Source organism: Epinephelus moara, chromosome 17 (genome assembly GCF_006386435.1).
Source record: "Epinephelus moara isolate mb chromosome 17, YSFRI_EMoa_1.0, whole genome shotgun sequence".
NCBI classification, from domain to species: Eukaryota; Metazoa; Chordata; class Actinopteri; order Perciformes; family Serranidae; genus Epinephelus; species Epinephelus moara.
Window position 1 is genome coordinate 17,166,191 of NC_065522.1, and position 12,403 is coordinate 17,178,593.

At 40.4% G+C, this 12,403-nt stretch overlaps 1 protein-coding gene across 1 annotated transcript; it reads left to right on the top strand.

Annotated features, from left to right (window-relative positions):
- Positions 1 to 2,300: 2,300 nt before the first annotated feature.
- On the top strand, positions 2,301 to 6,746 carry leap2 (liver-expressed antimicrobial peptide 2). Its single transcript, XM_050066570.1, has 3 exons — positions 2,301 to 2,679; positions 3,349 to 3,515; positions 4,856 to 6,746. The coding sequence occupies exons 1-3, from the start codon at positions 2,602 to 2,604 to the stop codon at positions 4,908 to 4,910; spliced, it is 300 nt and encodes a 99-aa protein (XP_049922527.1). The 5' UTR covers positions 2,301 to 2,601; the 3' UTR covers positions 4,911 to 6,746.
- Positions 6,747 to 12,403: the final 5,657 nt, after the last annotated feature.

A 12,403-nucleotide genomic window follows, 5' to 3' on the forward strand; every position in this document is an offset into this window, starting at 1 on the left:
AAACAGTGGAATTAAATCCGTCATGTGATACCCTGTGGCCCATAGACGAAAGAGACGTTTCTAAATCAGTAGATTCATTTTTTTGAGTGTTGCAACCCCCGTGAAATGACTCGTTTCACTCTCCGATTTTGATCCTTTTGGTCCAACAACATTTGTAAGGTCTAGAAGAACAGCACGATCAAATCATTTTACCTCAATTCAAGTTATTGGAGCGATAAACCGGAATTCTCTGGAAGAAACTGTAAGACTCTAGTGGCCTGCTCTCTGTTGCATGCAGCAGTTGAACTTTTATTGGCTTCACGGACCACTGAGCAACTTTCATAGGAATGAACTGGGCCTACCCTACAACTCTAAATCCAGTTCTCTTAATTCCATGGTTTTAGCTCGCTATATTTGTGGGAGGGTTACTCCTGGATGCCTGTGGCTTACAGTCTGGCACCTGGTCACTGCCTTTTTATTGAGTTGTGACTTCACCTGCGTGCTGTTTTTGTCTGGGGGCTACATGCCCACAACAAACATATCGAACATAGCAAAATTAAATTCAATGCAGGCAAAGGGCAGAGGCTCTGCAGATAGATACACTGCTACACACTTCTTGTGGGCCATAATTGATGATCAAAACAGATTTGGGCCTGTGCCTACATAGAGTTTTTCTTGAGTAGAAAAACAGTGGCAGGGCACTGGGGATTGCCACATAAAGAAACGTTAACAGCACTCTTTTCAATGATGTGCTCAGCATGGGTATACACAGTCAACAACAAGCCTACAAAGCGAACGGTGATCAAAGAAAAGTCTGCCGGCCGATCTGCCTCCAAAAAATTAGCTTTTCTGTCTTTGTTGTGACAGTAGACATTAGCCTAGCTAAAGTAGAAGCAGCGACGTCACCAGCGCCTTTCTGAAAAGTTCAGAGGTTTTCAATTTAAAGTAGTCAGAGCGGCCGCACAAAAAAGTAGAGCACTCTGAATAAAGATGCTAGCTGCGGTGCTTTTTCTTGAGGCGGCTGAATACAGTCTCTCCCCATTGAAAATAAATGAAAAAAAGACAGCAACAGTGAGAAAAGGCTCTTTGGCTACTTTTGTTAGAGTCTATTTATTATTTAGCTGAAAAAATCCTGCATACAATGCATTCCACAAGGTAAACCACAGGCCAGTTAGCCTAGCTTGCTGACGTTAGCGCTGATTCCCACTAGGAGTCATGTTACATGGATGTTTATCTACGTTTGTCACACCTTTTAGACAGAACAGGGTCTAGCTAAGTAGTGTTTTGATCCCATGGATGCCTTCTCTCTGCCCAGATTGAAATGTTTGCCTGGGCCAAAACCAACATTTAACACTTTCACAAACAAACAGCTTTTTTTTGCAGCGCTGACTATGGCTAGGCAGGCTATTGGCGGCAGGAAATATTGGCTATAAACAGTGGTTTTATCCCAGGCCAAGACTTTTTATTTAGCTATTCTTAGTGCCTGCCCACACAGATAGTGCCCCCCAAAAATGACCAGTATCAACATGGAGAACACTACTGTCGGAGACTGAAACCTTTTAGAAAAATGGATTAAACCTGTGTTAAAATGTTGACCAAATACACAGACAAGTCAAAACAAACATCAGTGATACATATGGCTGTAAATTTCACACCAAACAAAAAAGTTCGACTTTGAAAATCACCAGATATGAGGACGTGATTTTCCCCAAACTTGTCGTCAGTCTTCAGGAATTTCCTCAGCCTCATACTCAAATATATGGAGCACACATATTCACACACTTAAGTCACGTGCCGTGGTTGTGTGAACCGTGTACCTACTTATGTAAACCACAGCTACTGCCTTCTTATATCCCGTCTACATTGTATAAGTGGGACTGGAAGATTGCGTCAGGTCAGGGGCACTGGTAGCCAAAGATATACTGCGGATTGATAAAGCCTTATCTTTCTGCAAGTTCATTCACACACACTGTGGGATTGACACACACACACACATGCAGTGACCTCTTTGTCCCTTTTACCCAGCTGTGAGTCTGTTGTCGTGCCTTTAATGTTACGGTCACATGTTTCGTGTCTGCTTCACCTGTGCTCACGTTATCTGCAAGAATATATGTAAAAGAAGACGAAGAGATAAAGATGATTAAATTCGGAGAGTTGGATGACCTCATTTCGGGAAATGGCTGTTCATTCTGCAAACACATAATGTCACATTTGGGCCAGAAAAGAGAGATAAAGAGAGACAGAGGGAGACAGAGAGAAGGGGTTGACGACACAGCATGGACTGTGACTCCTTCTCCCTCCCTCTTGCTTCCTCTCTCCTGGGATCACGGTCTGTTTGTATAAAGGAGAGCCCAACCTTCTTTGTCGGTGTCACAGCTGAGTTCGCTGAGTCAGGCTGACTTCAAGCAACACTGCAACTAATGAACATCTGACGCCACACAACCTCAAAGACTCACGACGTGGATTCAAGATCCGTAAAGCTGAGCTGGTAGAGTCCTCCAGTAAGTGTTGGACATCAGGGAGCAAAGCTGGTTGAGATCAAGTTTACCCAAGACTGAGGAGCAGCAGGTCTATGAGAAGAACTTTCTACTGTTACTAGCAAATAAGTGAAACTGTGCAAAGATGCAGGAGACAGGCTACTTCACCCAGAGGAGAGCAGCAGTGGCACTGTGCATTGTGCTGCTAGTGTTGGCTCAGCAGGTGAGTGCATCGTTCTGGATTGATGAAATACAGAAAAATGTGCACGACGTCCGATCAAAGGATGGATTTATGTTAAAAGGGGGATTTTCCTCTTTTTTGATAACACAGATTGTCTTGTCTGTCTCTCTTTGGGAGTTTGAAATGTTAGAAACATGCTTTACACTGTGAAACTATTGATTAGACTGATCCAGATGTGACTACAGAGAAAATGCAAACAAGTTGGGCGCTTTATCATTATCTTTATGCTTTAAACTTAGAGGAAGTCGGAAAGAAAAGACACTTTTGCAATGTACAAATGTGAATATACATTTACAGTTTGCTGACAAATTAAAATGCTGCTTTATTAAAAATTCAAACGGTCCGCTTTCTAGCTGATGAAGATTGTCACATGTGGCAGAAAGCTCTGGAAAAAGCTAATAGTGGGATTATTTTATCGAGTGTTGATAATTTATGTGTATTGCTTCACTACATATTTTACAGGGAAGTAGGAAAGTTAACTTGCATTGTTGGAAACACAATATTTTCTATATGTATGGTCGCAAATCAGCTTTCATGTATGAAACTGAACGTTAATTAGCGTAATAAATTAATGTCATAAAGCTGTGTGCCTAGTTTTCCTCGTTTGTTCTTATGTAACGTAACATTTTTGTGTCTTTCTGTGTACACCAGGTGTGTGCAGGACCGTTGGTCCAGTCCAGCTCTGACCAGAAGGCAGATTCAGGCGTCCACACACTGAAGAGGGTCGCTCGGATGACCCCGCTGTGGAGGATCATGAACAGTAAACCGTTTGGAGCTTACTGCCAGAACAACTATGAGTGCTCCACAGGACTCTGCAGGTAACGGAGCAGGAAATTACTCGAGTAAAAGCGATCAGAATTTGAGGGAATTGTACTCAAGTAGATGTAAAAGTAATGTTGTAAGAAGCTAAAGAAAGTGTGGTTACTGTCAGTGTAAAAGCAATTTTATCACTGCAAAAGCTTATCATTGCAATGTGAGTCCTTGTCAGGTTCGTTTCATCCAAGGCATGATACATTGTTATGTATCTTTTGCTAATAATTATCCGGGTCCATGTCATTGGTCCGACAGCCCATTGGTCCGACATCCCATTAGTCCGACGGTCCGCGGTGCTGGGAAAGGCTTGAGGCGAAGCAGGCTCACGGCTTATGTGTTTGCCACTTTCTTTTTCATTTTAACCCACACCATGATCTTTTCCTGACCCTAACCAAGTGGTTTTTGTGCCTAAACCTAACCAGACCTTAACCACAGGGCATCATGATGATTTTGGAACAACGGGACTTCGAAACAATGGGTTTAATATGGTCGGAACAATGGGATGTCAAACCAATGGGCAGTTCCCTAATTATCCATGGGCTGTAGCAAGCACCGTTAGCAAGATTAGCGGGTCAGCATACTTGCTAGGAAAGTCAGTTACGAAGCTACTTTTTTGTGGGTTGGCAGCTAGTACCCAGAGAGTGCTCAAATATACTTCCATTGAGTTTTACATCCAGAAATGCTTGTGAAAATGCGTACAACAAAATTACAATATTAGCCTTATTAAAATCGTGCTCAGAAACTGGAAGTGAATAGGCGACAAGTTGGATAAGCTAAGCTGATCAAAAAATTGCCAAAAAAGTGTGCGAGAAAGTCGGGAGGTTACGCCTACAATGTATGAGGCCAATTAAAAAAATGTTTTTAACTTTGATGAATCTATCAAATTTTGTGCAAATTGTTATTTCTATATAAAATTTTACATGAAAATATATGAAAAAGACATTAATGTTGCATGAATTATAGGTAATATAATTATAGGAGAGTTATTATTATTAGTAATATTTTTGTATGGATATATTTATATGGAATTTACAAAGTACAAAATGTGAAAGTGCACTACAAGTACCATCCGCTTTTTTTAAACAATTAACAAATAAAACAACGGACAAAAACATAAGATTAAAATAACAATTCACATTTCATTTTTGCAGTTAATGAAATCTATCAATGAGCAAGTTGAACACTTTAACAAATGACACAGTTTTTGTCTGGAAACTTACATGGAAAATGTTAGAAAACCACCTACTGCCAATTTCTCTTTTCCATGGAGCCTGAGTAATGACCTTTGCTAATAAACCTTACCTCAGTTTTTCCTAATCTAACTTTTCTCTTGTCATTTCTTTAGGGCGGGACATTGCTCCACCAGCCAGCGCTCGCTCTCAGAGCCTGTGAACTACTAGACGTCCCAGGAAAGCAACCAGCGTGTTTACATGAGTGCACAGCCGTAATCCTAATGAAAGGTTGTCATTACTGGGATTATGCACATATCCAGGCTTTTTTTAAAAATCGATTTTATATTTATATGTGCCAATACGTTGCTGATGATATCTAAATGTTTCTATGCATTTACACAGTAGTTATATCAAAGAGAAGGCATGTAACTGCTCCACTTGGTGTATTTCAGACGTGAGAATACAGGTGGTGGGCTGAGGCAACGGGGTCAAGTGCAAAAATGTGAGGAAAAGAGTCATTTAACCTTTTTATACTTGATGTTTTCCATAATGTGATCATCTGAAACCATTTCCTGGTTTTCAACAAGGGTGCAAACAACTGAAAATACTTGTTTCTTACAGCTATGGACCAAACTCTTTCTGATCTCAATGTTGAGACTTTGTGATTCAAGGCTTTACTGGCAACAGCTCGTTGTTTGACTGATATCATGACGCCAAACACCAGACAGTTTTAAAAACTGTCCGAGCGATAATGATGGATGGTGCACTGTACAGCACAGGGGAAGACTGTGAGCCTTCCAAAAGCTCCTGACCTTTAATTTTTTCCACATTTCGTCATCCGTCTCGTGTCGTTTTTGATAAGTTATCACTTGACTGTGTGCGTATAAACTCTTATCATTCCACTGATAACGTGCCTAATGGAAACACACGTTTCTCCTTTTCCCAAGAGGGGTCATAGGGATTAGTTCGTAGAGTCGGACAGGCTGCTGTCGCAGTATTTTCCCTGATTTAGTGTTAATTCTTTTATTGGTTATAGCAACAACATTTGTAATCTTAAACCAAGATATAATAGAGATAGAGATCAAATAAGATCAAGTCTGAAAAAAAGACGTTATAGCTGACTTTCAACCTTTGAACGCCACTTACAGTTTAGGAATGTGCAGCACCCGAACATAATTTATGATGTAAAATTAGCTGCCTGACATGCTGGGAAAGCATTTGATTGTCAAAAGTGTTCAAGAGAAGAAAAAGATAAAGCAAGGTAGGAAAAAGAGGGGCATAAGAAGAGGACCAAAAAGTAAAGAGACTATATGAGAGGGAGCAGAGGTTACAAAGCATTGATTCCTTTCTCAATCAGCATTCAAACATCTTTATTTTTTTATTCTAGATTTATTCTTTTTCAAGCTGACAGAACTTTTTTTGTCCAAATCACCAAGGTTAGTTATGGCAACATTATTCGTAAAATATGTAATGCATGCGTACTGATTTGGTGTAATGCAGTGATTCTCATATTTTATTTATTTTCTCCTTTGTTTAAAAAGTAAAACATGTACCCATTTACATCATTTTATTATTATTTTTAAATATAATGTTTGTTTATAATATTTTAATGGTTTGTTTTAGAATAATTAGTCACCCTGACTGAATTTTTTCCACTTTTCCAGCGGGAACTTTACAATATCTACTCGTTCAGTCAATCTTAAATTTGTAACCAATGACCAATTTAAGAAACATCTTGGCAGAGTGTACAGATATCAGGAGCAGATTCATAATAATGAGCTGCACAGCTTTGTTTCTTTTCTTTTTTTGCACATCCATCCGTCTAACTATCAAATCAATAAGCAATTGTGGATTTTGCTTCGACTCACCTGCAGAGTTTACTACACGCACGGAGCAGGTGGTTGCTGATACTTTGTACACTCAGCGCATTTGTGAAATGTTTGAGTAAGATTGCACTTTTAAACACAAATTATCTTTGTACTGTGTACTGTCTACTGTATGTACTGTATCACTTACATGTAGAGGGCTGGAGAAGAAGCGGAATAAAACCATTTGAAAAAAGAATTGAATGCATTTGTTCCTCATTTTAAATTTTAGAATAATTTATGTGAAAGCACACAACAGGTTTTAATAATAAGGCTGGTGAAATATTTGTAAAGCTCGGTAATTACCTAGAAACAGCTGGGCATTGTAGTTTTTAGCAAACGTTGGTCAAACGGGTAAAAATAGTGAATTCATTGGGGATTATTTTCAGCTGCTGATTAATACATATTTGCTGCTTTACTGAGTATTAACAGCTATTTGGAGTTTTTTGCATTTACAGAATTTATTTGATTCCTAATTTTAATTACCATTAGTCTTGATCATGTAAATAGTGAGTCAAGGGCAAACTTTGGTGTCTCTATAAAGCCTTGTTTCCACCCAGCAGTACGGTACAGTTCAGTTCAGTTCAGTACAGTTCAGTTCAGTTCAGTACAGTTCAGTTCAGTTCAGTTCGCATTTTAACATTTCCACTGTGAAAAGTTGTGGATGGTACCAATGGAACGTTCTGCACTGTCCCCATTTTTGGTCCCCCCTCTGTTGGGGTACCTAGCACACAGATCTGGTACTAAAAGGCGGAGCTGTGAACACTGGAGAGTTTTATTTGTGAACTGTAACTATAAAAATAGAGGATGTTTTGCTGCCTCTTGCAGCAGCTGTAGACTGAGAAAAAATAACTTCATTCACTGGGCCAATTGCCAGCAACTTTTAAGGTGGAACGTTAACTTGTAATGTGACTCAATGTTTGAGTTGACGATAAACGCGATTAGGGCTGACCCAAAAAATTCGAAGCTTCGAAGCTTCGTTCGATGGCATGGGATTCAATTGTGAAAAAAAAAAAAAAATCGAAGCTTTGGCGCTTTTTTTTTCGTTTTTTTGGGGGAGGCCTTAAACGCAACACTAACCTCAACCAGTCCGATACTGAAAACAAGCGCACTCAGAGCTGGCAGACATGTCCAAGAGGTCATCAGATGTGTGGTTGCACTTTAAAATATGCACCGACAATCCCCAGATAGTAGAGTGCCAGATTTACAAAAAGCAATAAAGGTATTTTTTACTGGTGAGTTAAGGGAGAATAGCCTATATATCATGTAATTAAAAAAGAAAAAATCTCCAACAAGGAAATAGAAAGCCCAACGCACAATGGAGACCTGCTATTATCCTGCTTGAACACAGACGACTAAATTCTTTCAACAATGTGACTCAAAATAATGATAAAATAGATTTTATTGATGTAAAATATTTTCCAGTTCCACCGGTCCACTCTGAGTCTGGTGTCAGAGACACTCCTGATGCTCTGAGTTGTGCATCTGTTTGATTGTTCTGCAGTGTGCGTCGTCGTTGAATGCTTCGAATGTCCATAAATAGATTCGAAGGTCAGCCCTAAACGCGATGCAGACGTTCCTCTGTGTCACCAGTGATGAGGAAATGCAGCGACTGCTGGACGTAGCAGTGAGTGACAGCAACCCCGCCAACATTTAAGGGTACTGTTTGTGGTAGAAACGCTAGGGTCTAGGTACCATGTCTGAAGGGTTACTTTTGGTTCCAAAGGTGTTTGGTGGAATCTGGGCTTAAGACCCACCGAGCTTTGAACTCATCAACTCATACTATACCAACTGACATGGTTTAAAGAGCAAGAAACCAAAGGTCAGTGTTGTTTCAACATGACGTTACGTAATTTACATATGGTCGTTGTTAGTCAACACTGACATCATTCATGTGAAGGGTTAACTTTGTTACGTAACAAACAAACAACATTAACATGCTCCAATGTGTTTCAGCTGTGGGTCACATTGATATCCCAAAGGTTGCCCCGAACATCCGAACATCGCAATGAGACGCCAAGGAGTTGAACAAAGCATTGGTATTTGACGACCTGGGATTGAGAACGGGTTGAAACAGTGGTCTGATGGGAAAAAAAAAAATCCCAACACAAGGTCTACTTGCTAGATCAAATGGTCTTCATAGATAGAGTATGTTAAATTGTCATGGAAATGGCTCTGTTAACTTGCATTAGACGTTACGATTTCATTTGTAGCACTTTTAGGACTTTTTATCTGTGTTGCCACACAGCTGAAAATCTGAAGGCCGTCGGTCATTTTGACCGGTTGCAATTACCACCCCTGCCCACCTCCCCGGCGGCGGAGTGCACAGTCAGTGGTTTAAGTGGCTGCCGTTTTCACACTGCAGAGAAAAGGTCATTCATCTGCTTCATGTAGCGTTGTTGACATAATGCCCTGGTAACACCGGACGCAGAACCGAGGCACGGCGCCCAGCAGCGGAGGCAGTTTTCAGTCAGCGCCCATGTTAACCTATCTGACTGTCCACACAGGCCGCTGAGCAGAGCGGAGCGCCCGCAGAGTAGAGGCAGCGCTTCAGTTCGGCGTCTGGTCTATTTTTCACGGGAGCCGCGAACGCTTCTGTCAAGCTGGATAGAGCGGATCATACCAGACAGGAAGTCGGACACAGAAAAGACGAGAGAATCCAGCCAATTTTCAAAATAAAATAACAACAGCACACACTGAGGAACGTGAGGAGAAAATACTGTGTTTATAATTTAAAATAACACAACAGTGCATAACTGAACACATTTTTCAATACCCTAATCACTTCATTACAATTTTAATTTTGTGTCACCGAGCCTACAGGCATAACTACATAACGCCCTGGACACACCGGACGCGTTAGTGACGCGTTAGTGCCGTCCGGTGTGTCCAGGGCGAAGCCTAATGGCACGGGTGTGTGGATGTCTGTTCATCTTTTCGTTCATGTCCTTATTAATGCACACTTTATAACTTGCTTGTTGGATTTATTAAAAACGAACGAATGAAAACTAAATGTCTTTGAATATCTTTATTATCATTTAAAAACGAAAATTAAAATGACCGGTAAAAATAGGTTATGACTGGATTTTTATGACCCTGTCGGTCAAAATGACCGGCGACGAAAAAGTCTAGCGCAACGTCTGTTCAAGCCTGAATCTATTGGACACCATTCACCAGTGGTTATCCATGACCAAGACATAGCCCAGGCTGAATCCGCTTTTTACGTCTGGAACCTCCCATCTGCAATGGGCTTGAGATGCACCCTTGTTGAGGACTTGGCTCAGCTTCTGGAATAACTTCTAATTCTGAAGCCTCCTTAAAGAAACTGATCCCATTTGAGTTGGTGGTGGAACCTCTTGCAAATGCATGCCTATGCTGATGTTGACCCCAGCAGGATTCAAACCCTGGACCTTCTGCATGGAAAATGAGTGTTCTGATCACTACACTAGGGAGGCCCTAACCCATAGCCCAGGTTGAATCATATAAATACCTGGGGGTACACATTGACCATAAACTAACATGGAGTGTTCAGGTCGATATGGTCTACACTAGGGTCCAACAGCGCCTACACTTCCTTTGCAGGCTGTTGCTCCTCCTCTACCATGCCGTAGCTGAGAGCATCCTGCGGTATGGCATCTCAGCCTGGTTTGGCAACCTCAGTGTACAACTGAAGGCCCACATTACCAGGCTGATGCAGAGTCATGAAAATAATGGGAGTCAGGCAGCATGCCACACTCCGGTCTATCCTTGAGCAAACCATTATCAGACAGGCTTCTTTTGCCCCCTTGTCCATTAAAGCCTTAAATGGGAAGCTAACTGTAGCTGTGTTGGTATGTATGTGCGTGTAAGTAAGTAAGTATGTATGTATGTGTATGTACATGTGTATATATGGATCTTTTAATAACGGCAGGTACCACAGGTATCTAAGACAAATTTCCTCCGGGACAATAAAGTCTATCTTATCTTAACCGATTCTCCCATATGATAGCCTTTAGAGAAGAGTACAGTAACAGAGATTGACTTCTTAATGTTGCTCCTCTATAGTGAACAAACTATTTCCGGGAATATCGCCTTGTTTTTATAACAAAAATTTACCCTCAATGACTTGGACTTGAACTTTAAAATTCTAATTTTTAATCCTCTAGAAATGCAAGAGTTGGGAACTTTAGAACAAAAACTACCTGGAATTGGGGCTTATGAAAATATAAATGTGCTCAGGAGATCTCTCCTGGATGTTCACATGTTGTGTGATTGACATGTTGATGTGCTGCTTGGCTGCAGCAGCACCAGCACTAATCTGAAACTAATTTAATACATCTGTTCTGCTTACACAGCAGAACCTGAACGACGCTCTGACTCATGCGCTCTGACTCATCGGCTTCCACACTCGGAACTGTGCATTTTTCATGCGCTGACTGGAGACCAAATCTGCTGTCAGTGTTCAAAAGTCAAACAGCTGTTGGTGTTCAGATGTTGAGTCTTTCACAATGACAGAGATGGGCCAAGTGTGTGAGTGGAACAAGAGCTGAAGGATTTTTCCACTTCATACGAGAATGTGCGGAGTCATCAGAAATGTTTGCATGTGTGTTTAGTAACATACATGTGAGCACTGTGACATGTGCACGTGTCTATGTTCCAGAGATTTCCTGTGGGCCCTGAGGCTAAATTAAATCATGATACAAAACGCAATGAACTGAACATTTCAGTTCACTTATGTTGTATATTAACCTCACTTTAAATTGGGACAAAAGATAGAAAGGGAAGAAGATATAGAGATAAGGATAGAAATGATCACTTGTAACAATAAGGCCAAAAGAATCTGGAAACATATTTTTGTCCGGATGTTTTCGTGCTTAGTTCTACTTTCAAGAAAGATAGATTTAATGTTACCTCAGACAATCACGTCAAGCTGTTTGGGGCAAACTCTTTCAGCATGACAATAACCCCATGCCCAAAGCCAGGTCCATAAAAAAACTGTTTTCCCAGTTTGGTGTGGAAGAATCAGCCCAGTATTCGTAGATAATACATCCATATTGGACATTTCTGCAGGCTGGATCTTGGCGTTTTGTTAACATTGACAAAAATCTTCCCCTAACCTTACTTGAAGTGTTTAAGTTGCCACAGCCATAATCTGTCCTGAACCTTAACCACACCATAGTTGCCATGCTCAGATATTATAAGAGAGAGCATCTGAAATAAAGGTTGAACTAGAATCAGGTTTATTACCAAGTAGATTTTCACATACAATGAATTGGCCTTGGTATTTTAGTGTGTAACAGTCACAGTAAAAATGGTGAGATAAAAGAAAAGTATTGCAAGTTTAATTAAAAAAAAAAAAAGGTTAAAGTTAATTTTAAGATTGGCTTTTGCTTTTAGATGACAGTGTGTACTGGAAATGGACGAATGAGAGAGACAGGTATGGCAACAAATATCCCAAGGTTAAAATAGAACGCAGGATGTTACGGTCAAAGGGACTTTAAAGCCATTAAAGCCATATAAGAATAAATTTTCATATATGCTGTTATTGCATTTACACAACACTATATGAGACAGATAATCTGAAAAAAATGTATAATCCTTTGCCTACTCTATTGCCTTGTAGCATTTCTAATAGAGAAAGAGCACATTTAACTGTAATCTAATCGCGATCCATTGACTTTGTATTGTGTGATGGTGCGTCCTTGTTATTTACGTCTGAAAACGAACACGACAAAAATGCCTTAAAGCTGCTGTGTGGTGAGATGCACTACCAATATGGTAAAGAATTGATAACCAAGGTTTTATAAGCTGCCGAACTGAAAATCTGACCTTTTAAGCAATGAGATGTGAGGCGCCAGCAGAAGGATACGACCAGTG

What these genes read in the sequence shown, in the direction of transcription:
- leap2 (XM_050066570.1), top strand. Translation starts at nt 2,602, where the DNA reads ATGCAGGAGACAGGCTACTTCACCCAGAGGAGAGCAGCAGTGGCACTG. An exon ending in TGCTAGTGTTGGCTCAGCAG is followed by an intron (nt 2,680 to 3,348) that starts GTGAGTGCATCG and finishes TGTGTACACCAG; the next exon opens with GTGTGTGCAGGACCGTTGGT. An exon ending in TGCTCCACAGGACTCTGCAG is followed by an intron (nt 3,516 to 4,855) that starts GTAACGGAGCAG and finishes TCATTTCTTTAG; the next exon opens with GGCGGGACATTGCTCCACCA.